The following is a 14,877-nucleotide window of genomic DNA, read 5'->3' as shown; positions in this document are numbered from 1 at the left end:
TCAATCCACTACATATTAAAGGATGTCAGCTATCTTTGGCCTTGGAGGTCCTCATAAGGCCTCATGTACACTGCTGCTGGTAAACGGATGTTCAGAGGCAGTTGGCTGCTTTTTTAGCTGCCCCTGAACTCATCCAATGTTATCTTATCAGTACATGTACACAGGTTAATTTATTGTCGTTTTTAGGCAGTTGAGTTTAGAGGCCATTTTTGGAAAGCAAAAAAATGAGTTCAGACGCTGAGTTTAGAGGCATTTCAAGCGCTAAATGCTTCTAAACGCGGCTAAACGCAGTAACTCACATTTAGTCGCGTTTCGCTTATAGGCGTTTTTCATTTTTGGGCTATTTTGAAGAAAAATAAAAAATTTTTTTTTCAAACGCTTCTAAACGCAAACCCGGCTAAACGCGGCATATAAACGCGGCAAAACGTACGTTCTAAAAGTGGGTTACTATCTGTCAAGTTAATTTGTTCAGGAGAGGTTGTAAAAACGTCCCGTGTCGATTAAGCCTTAGACTGGAAGAAGTTAAAGACTTTGCTACATGAACACAAACAATGTACTTTTAAATCTCATCAATGTACATTCCCCTATAGGCAGTTCCTCCATCCTTCGTTGTGCAATGTGTGTTCTGGGATACAGAAACGATGGTTTGGTCAAACCGTGGATGCGAGACCAAGAAGTCCGACAGAGTGAACAGCACTCTCTGTGTCTGCAACCACCTGTCCACCTTTGCTGTTCTCATGGCACCCGGTGACATCCAGGTAATGGAAACTGTAACAATATATTGTTAAATAAGACAGTAACAAGCTCATGATGTTTTGGCTAATAAATAAAATATACATAGAACTTAACATTTGTTAGGAATGCATTTAAATATAATAATAACCTATAAATGCCAAATGTCTGCTCATACCTTGTTATAAAGAGATATATGCTGGGAACATAGGAGAATGAGGTTGTGTGACTACGTAAAGGCAGTCTAAAGGTGTAAATGGTGACAGATAATTCCAAAAGGCATTGCAACATAGCTATTTTTTTCAAAATATATTTTAAGAGCATCTTTGAAAGCTCTTTCTAAAGGGCCTGATCATTCAAATATCATAAGATATTTGTATTTTGTATTTTTGCCAGCAATATGTAAGCTCACCACCCATGCCAATTATCCTCTTGTCTGGATCATGATTAATTGGTTATATAATTATCTGCACAGTGAGCTTATCTGCATATATTCACATATATTGTAAAGCCTAGTACACACGATCAGAAAATCTGGTGAAAAATACCACTTTCGAAACGATCGTGCGATAATCTGATTAGCACGCAGCTTTCAGGAGCCGATCACAACAGTTCATCCAAAATTATCTGAAGGGACAAGCACGGAAATGTTTTCGTTCAATTTTCGTTTAATCAGTACAGTAGTTATCCGAAAAAAATCTGAAACGCAAGACTACACATGCTCGGAAATGAAAGAATACATTACAATACGATGTAACACATTACATCACTTGTATTCTGTTGTACTAGAATTTTTGTAACTAGTATCAGTCTTGTTAGGAATGCAACATATGGATGTTGGCTAGCATTACAGAATAACCTTGAAATTCTATTAAAGTCACATCTTTGATCTGTGTGTGAATGAAATATGTAACGCTCAGCGACACTTTCAGACTATCTGGAAGTGTTATTTTACAAAAAAGTAGCTGCAGTTTGACAGATTCTTCTGCTATATAACAGATTGCAAATCCTGGCTGTTATTTTGACAGCTGATCATTGTCATCAATAGCTAGGGGGTGTTTCGTCACATATGGCGACCCATCACATTTGGCTACCCGTTGGAGTGCGCATGCGCGACGACGCCATATGCGTTCCAACACTTATAGGGCGTACACACGGTCGGACTTTGTTCGAACATTCCGACAACAAAATCCTAGGATTTTTTCCAACGGATGTTGGCTCAAACTTGTCTTGCATACACACGGTCACACAAAGTTGTCGGAAAATCCGATCGTTCGAAACGCGGTGACGTAAAACACGTACGTCGGGACTATAAACGGGGCAGTGGCCAATAGCTTTCATCTCTTTATTTATTCTGAGCATGCGTGGCACTTTGTCCATCGGATTTGTGTACACACGATCGGAATTTCCGTCAACGGATTTTGTTGTCGGAAAATTTTATCTCCTGCTCTCCAACTTTGTGTGTCGGAAAATCCGATGGAAAATGTCCGATGGAGCCCACACACGGTCGGAATTTCCGACAACACGCTCCGATCGGACATTTTCCATCGGAAAATCCGACCGTGTGTACGGGGCATTATAAAACTTTTGTCACTTTGTTAAAAAAATAAATAAAAAGTGTTAAAAGTGTTTTTGTCACTTTTAACACTTTTAAAACGTAAAGTGTTGGAACGCATATAGTGGCGTCACGCATGCGCACTCCAAGGGGTAGCCAAATGTGATGGGTCTCCATATGTGACGAAACAGGGGCAATGCTGGTTTGGGGAGAGAAGCAGAATGTAGTTGACATGTCCTAGAAACTTTGTTTTAGGACTTATTTCCCATGTTTAAAATCCTCCAGTGGTTAAAAAAATATTAGTTTTCATCTTTTGTTCCGTCCCAGCGCTGCTGATCTCCTGCAGCCCATTTGCAATCACTTCTTATCTGCATGCACACCAGTGATGGCTGAATGCCATTATTTAGGGCAGGTTTTCTGATAGTGAAAATGGTGGACTATGCCTACATCCTATATGTTAAAATAGCCGCTTGTAGTCTCCATCTGAAACCTGTGTGACAGGGAGACACCACAGGAACACGATTGGCAGACAGGGACAAGATGTTGTCACCCTATAGGAAGTGCATGAACAAGGACATTCATGGCAGAATCACTAGATATTATTTTAATGAAAGTGAATTCAAATATTCAAAATGACTTTTGAAATCACAAAACCATATCTAAGATTATATTAGATTTTAATGACTGGGTAGACACCTACTAACCACATTGCTCTTGCATCTGCAATAGACACCAGTCACCATTTAAATGCAGTGAAATGAGATCCAGAACAAAAGCCGCATACTAAATTAATGTTGCATGGAAGGTATGTAAAAGGTAAAAGTCATTTTCTGGTTGACCACCCATGTATGTTACACCCCTCTCATCTACAGGAGGATGATGGCCTCATTCTGATCTCTTGGATTGGCCTGAGTGTATCCCTTGTCTGCTTGTGTCTGTCTATCCTTACATTCACCTTGTGCCGGTCTATAAGAAGTGCTCATACCTCCGTCCTGACAGCTCTGTGCGGATGTCTCTTCGTTGGACAGCTTCTGGTTTTGTTTGGTCTTCATCAGACTGGGAATAAGGTAACTGTGCCTTCACAAACAACAATTAAAATTTTGGCGCAAACAAATTTTCATACACCAAAAACATGAGTTAGCCTTTACCCTCCTAGATAAATGTAAAAATTGTTCATATAATGTTCATAAGGAGTTCATACAAATCCCATAGGAAGGGTGTTGTACTTCAGTAGGCAGCTCCACCTGAGACAGGAACAAATCTCTGAAATGACAAAAAGGAACACAAGGAGGGCGCCAGCTAAGAGCAGCATCAATGGGTTTATTACAATTAAAAAACCAAATGCAAACTCACAGAAATATAAAATCAAAGCGCTTATCTGCAGGCATGCCACATCGGATAGAAGTTGTCCACCAGAAGAGCCGCTTGTGACAGCAAACAGCGTGTTATCAGTGAGGAAACCATTTCCAATGTTTCAGGAAGTGAGGAGAGCCACTGTGGGACACAAGGCAGGATGTGATGTCACACCTGGGGCTGCTGGTTGCTATGGTAATGTTTTTCAGAACTCCTATTGGCTCCTTTCTCAAACCATTGAAAATCATAGACAGGCAAGCTCTATTTAAAGCGGTTGTGTGCCCAAAAAGAAAATAACAAAAAAAAAAAACCTGTAAGGCCTCTTTCACACGGGGCAGATCAGTCATGATCCGCCCCGTGAACACACGCTGGCTCAGCGGGGATCGCTCCGCCGATCCCCGCTGAGCAGGAAGATGACAGGTGCATCGCTGCACGCTGTGCAGCGACGCACCTGTCAGAGCGCCGCTCTCCCCTATGGGGGGATCGGATGATGACGGTCCGTAGTGTCCGTCGTCATCCGATCCGATCCGAAAACGGAGGGAAAAGTAGGTTTTTCCTCCGTTACACTTTTCGGATCGGAGCGGGGTCGGATGTCAGCGGACATGTCACCGCTGACATCCGACGCTCCATAGGGATGACTGTATGTCCGTTTTTCATCCGAAAACGGATGGATGAAAAACGGACATACGGATCATCCGTGTGAAAGAGGCCTAAGACATAGGCATAATAGCTGATTATGAAACACTTACCTTGGAACGAAGCCCCCGCAGTGCCGCCCGGTCACCGCTGAGGGGGCTGACATGTTCCCCCAATGTTACGTCCGGGTTTGCGGCGCTGTGAGTGGTCGGAGCCGTGATGACGTCACTCCTGCGCATGCGCGCGGGAGCCTATGGTTCCGGCAAGCAGCTCTGAAGTTCAGGCACGATACGCCGGACCTTCAGAGAGCATGCGCCACTGACGTCAGCGGCTGCATGCAGAGTGAATGTCTCCTAAACGGCGTAGGAGTTATATATTTTACCTACAGGTAAGCCTTATTATAGGCTTACCTGTAGGTAAAAATCACAACAAGGGGTATACTACTGCTTTAAGAGAGGGGGTTGGGGGTGGGTATCCTGGTTTCAGCCAATCACAAAACACTCAGCAATAAAGAGGCATTGTAAAAGTGGAAAGAAAGGAAAGGAAAAGGCAAACACAAAATCACATCTCCTGCATATAATGCCGCTGTGAAACTACTGAGCTCAGCGGACTGACACCACTTGAAAGCAAAAACAACAAAACTAATATGAAGAATATATAGCAAGTACATATAGAATACACATGTATATATAAAAAATGCATACATGAAAACACATGTATAAAAACTGCATGCATAAACCTAAAATAATACTCTATTGATATGTATGTGGTGGCAAGACTACATAGCAGCTAATAGTAGTATGAATAAATGGAAAATATGCACATATAAAGGAAATGCATACATAAAAACGCATGAAACAAAGAAACAAAAAAAAAACCTGCAAATATATATAAATATAAAAAATATTTTATTATATATTTTCATGTGACAACACTGAATGGCACTTTGCTACAATGTAAAGTAGTGAGTGTAAAGCTTGTACAACAGTGTCAGTTTGCTATCCCCTCAAAATAACTCAACACACAGCCATTAATGTCTAAACCACTGGCAACAAAAGTGAGTACACCCCTAAGTGAAAATGTCCAAATTGGGCTCAAAGTGTCAATATTTTGTGTGGCCACCATTATTTTCCAGCACTGCCTTAACCCTCTTGGGCATGGAGTTCACCAGAGCTTCACAGGTTGCCACTGGAGTCCTCTTCCACTCCTCCATGATGACATCACGGAGCTGGTGGATGCTTGTATAACAGTGTCAGTGTGAACTCCATGCCCAAGAGGGTTAAGGCAGTGCTGGAAAATAATGGTGGCCACACAAAATATTGACACTTTGTACCCAATTTGGACATTTTCACTTGGGGGTGTACTCACTTTTGTTGCCAGCGGTTTAGACATTAATGGCTGTGAGTTATTTTGAGGGGACAGAAAATTGACACTGTTATATAAGCTGTACTCTCACTACTTTACATTGTAGAAAAGTGTAATTTCTTCAGTGTTGTCACATGAAAAGATATGATAAAATATTTACAAAAATGTGAGGAGTGTTCTCACTTTTGTGAGATACTGTATATATATATATATATATATATATATATATATATATATATATATATATTATATATAAGAAAAGTATATATGGTAAAGGATCAGAGATGGATCCCAACCAAAATGGATACTCAGAGGGCAATATAGTCCTCAGCTAAACAGACAAAAACAAAAAAGGTTATCATGTGGTATATATAGGCAGACTTTTCTATGTATATCTGAAGATGCTAATATTATTTTCATAGGGAAACGCATATATGAACATATGTATACGATATATCTATATATCCTGACTGATACCCGGATAGATATGTGGAAGAGAGTATAAAAATAACAGGATGGTATTCATTTCTATCTCCTCATTAAGGCCAACTGGAGCAAGTGTATCCAAAGCGTAAATCAATAGGTTTCATGCCGGCAAAGCCTATGAAAACATTCAGCCGCAGAGTTGGAACTAGGGATGGATTCAATGACCCAGACTCTCATGCTATCAGTCCTCTTTTTGTGATATTGTGCTAAGTGTCTGAGAACACTATGTTTATCTCCCCCTTCCTCGATAAAGCGATGGGACTCCCTAAAGCGTTTCCTCAGTCTCCGTATGGTCCTACCAACATAAAGGAGACTGCATGGACAATTGAGGTAGTATACAACAATCTCGAAGGAGCAATTGTGAAATGCCTGCATATAAAACTGTGCCTTCAGATACCCTAGAGATAAACCAAATATGACCTGTCCATAACTTTCCCATACATGGCTGTTGACATTTTTCCATCAGCATAGATTTCCTTTAACTTTGACATTTAATTCCACACAAAAATGAAATATTTAGGATATGATGAGCAAAAGCAATCTTTTTTTTAATTGGCCAAGCTTGAGGAAAAATGTATTGAAGTATTTCCTTCTCTTAGATAACACAAAATAGACATAAAAAATAGCTTTAAGAAGAATTCTAGGTATGGCATTTTTACATTTGTCCAACCTGGATCAATGTAACTATGCATATACCATACCTATGGGATCCCTCTAGAACAGCGGTCTCCAAACTGCGGCCTGGGAGCCAGATGTGGCCCTTTGCCAATGATAGGGTACTATTCCCCCTACTGATACACTCAATGGGGCACTATTTCTCCCACCCCAAACCAATGATGGAGCACCTATGCCGGGGTATTTTATATACCCACTGGCCACAGTCCGCCCCCCCTAAAGCCTGAAGGATAGTAAATTGTCCCTTTGCTTAGAAAGAAACCCCTGTTCTAAAAGCTGGAAATCACCGTAGCAAGCACCACTACGCCAGGGATCTCCACTAACTTCCAGATCTCAGGAGGTCGGCAGGATTTAACACACCAGACTGATATTGTATATGAAGTTCAGACAATTTCTGAAACTTTAAAATCACTCAACAAAAATAGACCCTTATTTATTTACTTCTTTATTATATGTATCCATTGTTCAGATCCTGTGTGCAGTGATTGCGGGTCTTCTCCAGTTCTCCTTCCTCTGTGCTTTCTGCTGGATGTCTCTTGAGAGCTCGCTGCTCTTCATGACAATCCGAAACCTGCAAGCTTTGAATTACATGACATCACAGCGCTCCCATTTCCCATATGTTTGTATAGCTGGGTTTGGAATTCCTCTCATCATCATTATCATCTCTGCGGCAATGCGGCCCGATGCATACGGAACAGAAAAATAGTACGTTTTACAAATTAAAATAAAAAGTTCTATTCTCTGGTATCACTCGCTCTTCCCTCCGTCTATATCTTCCCTCTCTCACCACTTCACCTACCCTGAAACTTTTTTTCACCACCATATATACTTCCAGTAAATTCCTCCCCTGTTCTAAATGCTGCTGTGTTATTGAAATGTGTTTTATAAAGTATACATTTACATAAAATTACATGATGCTATATTTTCCTCTAGCTGTTGGCTTCGTCCCAATCTCATCTGGAGTTTTCTTGGTCCAGTGTGTGTTTTTTTGACTGTGAGTACATACTATGAGACTGCTTGGATCTCATTTGATTTTTATGTTTCCTACATATCACTGTTTGGTGTGTTTCTATAAAAAAAATTTGCAGAGTCCTGTAAAACTGCACATACATTTTTTTCTGTGCAAATGGGGGCAAAAATGAACGTTATTATGCTATTTTCTCTCCATGTCAAATTTGTTTTATTCATGCAAAATAGAGTGAATCAGAAAAATACAGCATTATGACCACTAGATGGAGCTGACGATCCTAATAAAAAAGTATGTATTTCCTATGACCATCAGCTCCATTTAGTGTTCATAATGCAGTATTTTTCCAACTTACTCTATTGAGTATTAATGATAAACATTTCACAAGGTGACAAGATAGTCTAATAACATTTGTTGTTGCTCCCATTTGCACAGAAACAATGTATATGCATTTTCAAAGGGTGAATAGCTCTGCAATTTTTTTTACAAATACATCCCTTTGTATCTAATGGGCATTAGATGTCAAGCATTTAAAACCTATAATAACCTATAATTCCATCATTATCCAATATAAGTATAAGACCAGAGGTATGATTACAGATCATGTGGCCTTATAGGAAAAACAATTTTAGGCCCCTCTGACAACCTCCCTGCTGTTAATGTTTTTAATATACAGTATGTTGATAAACGGGTACAGGCAGGAGAGCTGTCAGCATAGTCAGTACATTAATAGTGTATCACCAACTAGTGAAGGTAAATTTATTTTATTGATTCATTGTAGTTGTGTGAGTCTATAATTAGATCAGGCTACTTTAGGTCAGGCTGGATGGCTCTAGAGGACAGGTCTCTGGTACCTCCCCCTGGTTCTAGAAGCTTGGATAAGCCTCTGGAAGTTAGAGGGCGGAGGCCAGGAGGTCCTTATCAGCATGCTTGAGGCCAAATCTGGCCAAACCCCAGGCAGAAGGCCCTGGCAGGGTGATTGGGTCAGCCCTTAAATATCATGGAGCCCGGCCTGCAGGGGAGCTAGGTGGAAAGTGAAGTGCTGAGGTTGCTGTTGTGAGGCCTGGGAGGGGATGCCAGAGCTAGGGGGCTCTGCCTCCAGGCTGGGAGCTGAGGAAAGGAAGGAGAGGAAGCCTAAGAGAGAGATCTCCATTACCTTTGGGTCTTGTGCAGAGGACACCCAGGCTGGCATGGGAGGATCTGAACAGTTGATGGCCTGAATAGAAGTCTTGCCTAATGTAGCGGGGAGCTAGGGACAGTGTGAGTACAGCAGCACACTCAGGGGCATACAAGGGAAGAGACTGCCAGACGTAGCATACTTTTCAGGGACAGCATTGAGCTAAAGACCAATCCCTTGTCCTGAGGTATTCTTCGGTTCATAAAGAACTTTGCCACTGATCCATAGTGACTGCAATTATTCGGAAGGGAGTACAGTCCAGGAGCTTCATTTTTGAAGTTGTCCTCATCTGATGTTTCTTCAAGTCAAGTTGGACATCCCAAAATCCCTATACCCTATCCAAGTTGTTTCCCTCAATAAAACAACAAAAACAAGCCCATGGACCTATTCCTTGTCTCTGACTGCGAGTCAGAAAATGCAAATAGGGGGGCTCAATATCCAGCGGCTCCTGTGGGGGTAGCGCTACAATAGGGACCAGAGCTATAGATAGGAGTTATCTGGGAATAAAAGGACATCATTTCATGGGTCTAATTTTTAACCTTCAATTTCCAGCTAACTAACGCTTCCCCAGTCACTTTCAGCATCTCAGATCTCAGGGCCTCAATGTAAGTGTTCCCACCATTATACAGTAACTACAGCAGCAAGAAAGTGCTGAAAAAGGTGGTCTAGTAGTACCATCACAACATACAGCGTTGGTTCCTGCATCGCATCTCTCCCCCAGGCAGTTCACACTGCCCTCTGCGAACCGCTGCAGGTGTCAATACATTGTTAATGACATCCCCAGGTCAGTTCACAAATCGCAGTGCGAATTGTGAACTCGTACAGGAATCGGTTTGCATAGATGAGAACACCCAAGCAATCCAATTTCAGTGCGGGGGGGATTCCCTGCACTTTTTTTTTCTGTGAATCTAATTTCGAGTTCAGCCATACAACAGTATGGCTGAACCCACACTGCACATCGCATGTGATCGGCACCTGTGGTGCGGGTGCGAATCACATGCGATGTCTGAGATCCCATATGTGTGAACCTAGGCTCAGGGATCTCCAAACCACAGCCCTCCAGCTGTTGTGGAACTACACATGCTATGAGGCATTGTAAAACTCCGACATCACAGACATGACTAGGTATGATGGGAATTGTAGTCCCTGAACAACTGGAGGGCCATAGTTTGGAGACCCCTTATATCATGGCATAATTGTTAGCACATAATTATTCCATAACCCTAATATACATTTCTGTAAACTGTGGCATTTGCAGAACCACAAACAGTTTCTAGTTGTCAGTTTCTATCTACCGTAGTTGAAGGGGCATTCTGGAATTTTATAGTCTGAGGAAGACTAAAAATCCCAAAGTGTACTTTTAACACTTACAGGTCTGTTAGTTGCTTGTTAGTTCATGAGCACTGCAGCAATTGGCTACTTATGCTGTTTCTTCCTCTCCCAGCCTGAGCTCTACTGTACAGCAGTACTTATGTTTGCTTGCATTAAAAAACATACTTACTGATATATTCATAAATACAGTTCTGCATTCATTTGTGCACTTTAAATGTTTCACCTTTAACTCTCACAATCTATTTTTCCTTAGATAAACTTTACTCTCTTGGTTCTTACATTTGCCCTTCTCAGGCAGAAAGTGTCATCTCTTAATTCAAATGTTTCAAGTATAAAAAACACCCGGTAAGTGTGGTATATAAGGCGTTATTCAATATGAAGGATGGATGTTCAGGTTATCTTTTGGTGAATGGACATCTGTAAACTGATATCCAATTCACAATGGAGTGCTGAATTTTGCATATAATAAGATTAAAATGGTGACTGCTAAGGATATAGCAAAACAGAACAAAAAATTGCTCTCACAATATAACTTTACAAATATGCCGAATAGCTTACCCAACAATGCACAGCTGGACAGATAAATGTGAACTTCAGAAGACAGTGTAGTGTGGCTGGAAACCAGTGGACACTTGTATTTATATTTTCAGTACAGAAAAGGCTTTAAAAGGTTTAGGTCAGCCGTAATTTTTTTATTTTATTTTTCAGCCCTGGACTAATGCCTGTGCAGCACAGTGGTCCTTCAGTGAATCAAAATTCAAATATACACATAACTATTGGTTTAATGCAGTGGTCTTCAAACTGCGGCCCGGGGGGCCAGATGCAGCCCTTGCTTTATCCGGCCCTTGGGGCCATAATTCCCCCTACTGACACAATTGAAGGGGCACAATTCCTCCCACTAATACTAGTAATGGGGCACAATTTCTCACAATGACACCAACAATCGGGCCCAATGACAACAATGGTGGGGCACTATTCCTCCCAATGAGACCAACAATGGGGCCCAATGATGGGGCACAATTTCTCTCAATGACACCGACAATGGGGCTCAATGGCACCAATGATGGGGCACAATTCGTCCCAGTAACACCACCAATAGGGCACAATTCTTCCCACTAACACCAATGATGAGGCACAATTACTCCCACTGAAACAAAAGATAGGGCATTATTTTTTTCCCCACTAATGTCGTGAACTTTTCTACTCTAAATGCTCATGGTCAGGCCCCCCTAAAGTCTGAAGGACAGTAAACTGGCCCTTTGTTTAATGCAATTCAGTTTGGAGACCCCTGGTTTAATGCAATGTAAATTTGTCACCAGAACAGGAGACAGCAAATTTTCTATTTGGCAAAGCCGTTCTGGTGACAACTGTCCAGTAGGGTTTCCTCAGATTTCACTTCACCCTTGGTTGTGATTAAAGAACCACCAAGAGCAAAAGATAAACAGACAGTGGTGTTGGCAGGTGCAGTTAACTTGCCTGCCACTAGGTGTCTCTGTTCTTATTTTAATATCGTAAAGAGAAAGTTGTCATTAGGTGTTAGATGCTCTTTTAGAGATGTCCCTTCTCTAGTGATGTTATTGGTGTATTCAGTGCTAGCATGGGAAGAGCCCAGGTTAGATGGGGCATCGGAGCCAAATACCCCAGAACTGTCAAGATGTATTCTCCTGCAGTACTGATCTAGCGGGGTGAAACAGCATTTATGAGTGTTGGTGGAAGCCTAGGGAAGAGTGTGTCATCTGGGAGCGTGCCCAGCTGGGCACAGCTATAGAAGGTACATTGGGAAGAGACTGGTATACTATAGAAAGCACCTTGATCCCCCTACTCTCAGCTGTGGGTCCTGTGACTTTGTGAAGGAAGCATGATGCTTTGGATATAGTGATATAATATATTTAGGGAAGTGGTCCCAACACTAGGAGGAATGGAAGTGTTAAAAGCTTAAAATGTGTGCTTGCATTCTGCTCAGAAATTACATCTACAGAATGTCTACTTCTGTGTGTGGAGTGAAGATTTCTGATAGTATGTCAAATGTGATGTTATGCCACGTACACACGACACACGAGCGGACTTTTCAACCGGACTGGTCAGACGGTCTATTCGGCGGACTTCCGGTGGACTTTCCCAACGAACAGACTTGCCTACACACGATCACACCAAAGTCAGACTTGATGATGTATGACCGGATTAAAATAAGGAAGTTGATAGCCAGTAGCCAATAGCTGCCCTAGTGTCGGTTTTTGTCCGTCGGACTAGCATACAGACGAGCGGACTTTTCGACCGGATTCGAGTGCTTCGGAAAGATTTGAAACATGTTCCAAAACTAAAGTCCGTCAGATTTTCTTGTCAAAAGAAGTTTATTGAGTATACAATGTTATAAAGATACATAAAGTAAGTTTACAAGGATCTATAAAGTAAGCTCATTGTTTTACAGTAGGGTTTATATAGGTAAATATCATGAAATTTCAAATATTAAACATTGGGTTCACGTAAACCTAAATTAAAGATATATATCATTTCCTTAGCTACTTTTGTAGCTATTTAAATGATTTATACCTACTATACATATTGTTTACAAGTAGAGTGTATATAGGTCAAATAAATTCTGATAATGAGCTTTAATCGTAAGGTGGAGAAAAGGAAAGAGAAAGAAGAAAAAGGGTTGAAAGGTAGAGGTATGGTCCACAAGGTTGTCCCGCTCGTCAGTTTATTATTCTTTTTAGTTCTCTTTGAAGCCTTAGAATGGGTGTCTCTGTAAGTCATTTAATCTGTTACCATGGCAACAGGACAGAGTCATTGAAGTTTGACAGGAACTGTTGTTTTATCCAAGGATGCCAAAGTTTTTCAAATTTTGGAATTTGGTTTTGATCGATGGCTACCATCTTAGCATGGGACATTGTATTATTCATTCTGTGAGTTGTTTCTGCTAGTACCAATGTAGGAGATTTCCATGCCTTGGCCACTGTTTGTTTTGCAGCCGTTATTAGTTGGATCATAAGTTTGAATTGAGAGAGTGTTAACCATTCCGGTTTTAGATTAAGTAAAGTTAAATATGGATCTGGTTGTATTATTTTTTAAAATATTTTAGATGCAATCACGAAGACTTCCTTCCAGAAGGTTTGGATTACTGGGCACGTCCACCATATGTGTAAATATGTGCCTATTTCTGGGCATCCTCAAAAACAAAGAGCTGAGGTATTAGGTGAATATTTTGCCACTCTAGCGGGTACAAGGTACCAGCGAGTTAGGACTTTATAATTTGTCTCCAGTGCTAAGATGTTGGGTGAAGATGACTTAGATGTGAGCCATATGTTAGACCAGTCCGTGTCTTCTAAAGTTCGTCCCAGGTCCTCCTCCCACCTCTGAACGTAAGAGGGTCTATTAAGATTTGCTACTCCATATAATTGATTATAAAGTGATGAAATTGTACCTTTAGCAAATGGATCTTTTGTACAGATTGATTCAAAAATGGATAATTGGGATAATGGTGCATCCCCCTTTAGGAATGGCGTATAGAAATTTTTGATTTGGAGATATCTAAATATCTCAGAGTTTGGTAGATCATATTTTTCTCTAAGCGATGGGAATGAAAGGAATGATTTAGATGCTATGAAGTCATTTAGTGTCTGAATGCCTGATGTTGTCCAAGCTTTAAAAGAATTTGGGTAGATCCATGCCGGATAAAAGGCCGGATTTCTGATAAAAGAAAGGAGAGGATTGTGTGGAGATTGTAACTGATATTTGGTTTTTAGTTTATCCCAGAGAGATAAGAAGTGTTTAGTTATGGGATTATGAATTTTAAAGCGGTCTTTAGGATCAAGCCATAATAAATTTGATATTAATAGAGGGTCATTTTCTGAAGCCTCTATAAATACCCATAATGGGATTTCCTGTTTTGCATGGTATTTGGACAGACTGGCCAAATGTGCTGCTCTGTAGTAGTTAGTAAAATTAGGGTATCCCAGGCCTCCTTTATTTTTGGGAAGATGTAGTGTGTGTATAGGTATACGTGGTTTAGAAGAGCCCCATATAAACGAAGTTGCTCTTTTTTGTACTATTCTCAAAAAATAGGAAGGAATTGGAATAGGGAGGACTCTGAATAGATAAAGCAATTTGGGTAGAATAGTCATTTTGATTGCATTAATCTTCCCTATCCAGGATAAAGGAAGTTGCGACCATTGTTTTATTAGATTTGTGATCTGTCTTAATACAGGAGGATAATTGGTTGAGAATAAGTCAGAATGAGATGCTGTTAAATGAATTCCAAGATATGGGATTGATTTTTCTGCCCATGTGAATGGGAGTGCAGCCCTAGCCGGGATCAATTCCATGTTTGTGAGTGAAATATTAAGCACTAGGCATTTCTTAGGATTAATCATAAGGCCGGATAGGGCTGCAAATCCATCAAGAGCTGGTATTAACTTAGGACCAGAGACCTGTGGTGATGATAGAAAAAGTAATATATCGTCTGCAAATATACATAATTTGTGTGTAATACCTCCTACTTCAATGCCAGTTATAGTTTGGTTTGTTCTGATGTATTGGGCCATGGGTTCGAGTATAAGGGCAAATAATAAGGGAGATAATGGGCAACCCTGTCGGGTA

At 40.8% G+C, this 14,877-nt stretch overlaps 1 protein-coding gene across 3 annotated transcripts in view; it reads left to right on the top strand.

Annotated features, from left to right (window-relative positions):
• Positions 1 to 14,877, top strand: part of LOC141133236 (adhesion G protein-coupled receptor E3-like) — a 114,912-nt gene that overhangs the window by 79,023 nt on the left and 21,012 nt on the right. For all 3 annotated transcript variants that reach the window (XM_073622492.1, XM_073622493.1, XM_073622491.1), the window contains 5 exons: positions 591 to 758; positions 3,160 to 3,354; positions 7,272 to 7,507; positions 7,736 to 7,796; positions 10,532 to 10,623. In XM_073622492.1, coding sequence (XP_073478593.1) covers positions 591 to 758; positions 3,160 to 3,354; positions 7,272 to 7,507; positions 7,736 to 7,796; positions 10,532 to 10,623 — 752 coding nt within the window. The remainder of the gene's footprint in view (positions 1 to 590; positions 759 to 3,159; positions 3,355 to 7,271; positions 7,508 to 7,735; positions 7,797 to 10,531; positions 10,624 to 14,877) is intronic.

This window comes from Aquarana catesbeiana, linkage group LG03 (genome assembly GCF_042186555.1).
Source record: "Aquarana catesbeiana isolate 2022-GZ linkage group LG03, ASM4218655v1, whole genome shotgun sequence".
Classification (NCBI taxonomy): domain Eukaryota; kingdom Metazoa; phylum Chordata; class Amphibia; order Anura; family Ranidae; genus Aquarana; species Aquarana catesbeiana.
This window is presented reverse-complemented; position numbering and strand designations above follow the sequence as displayed.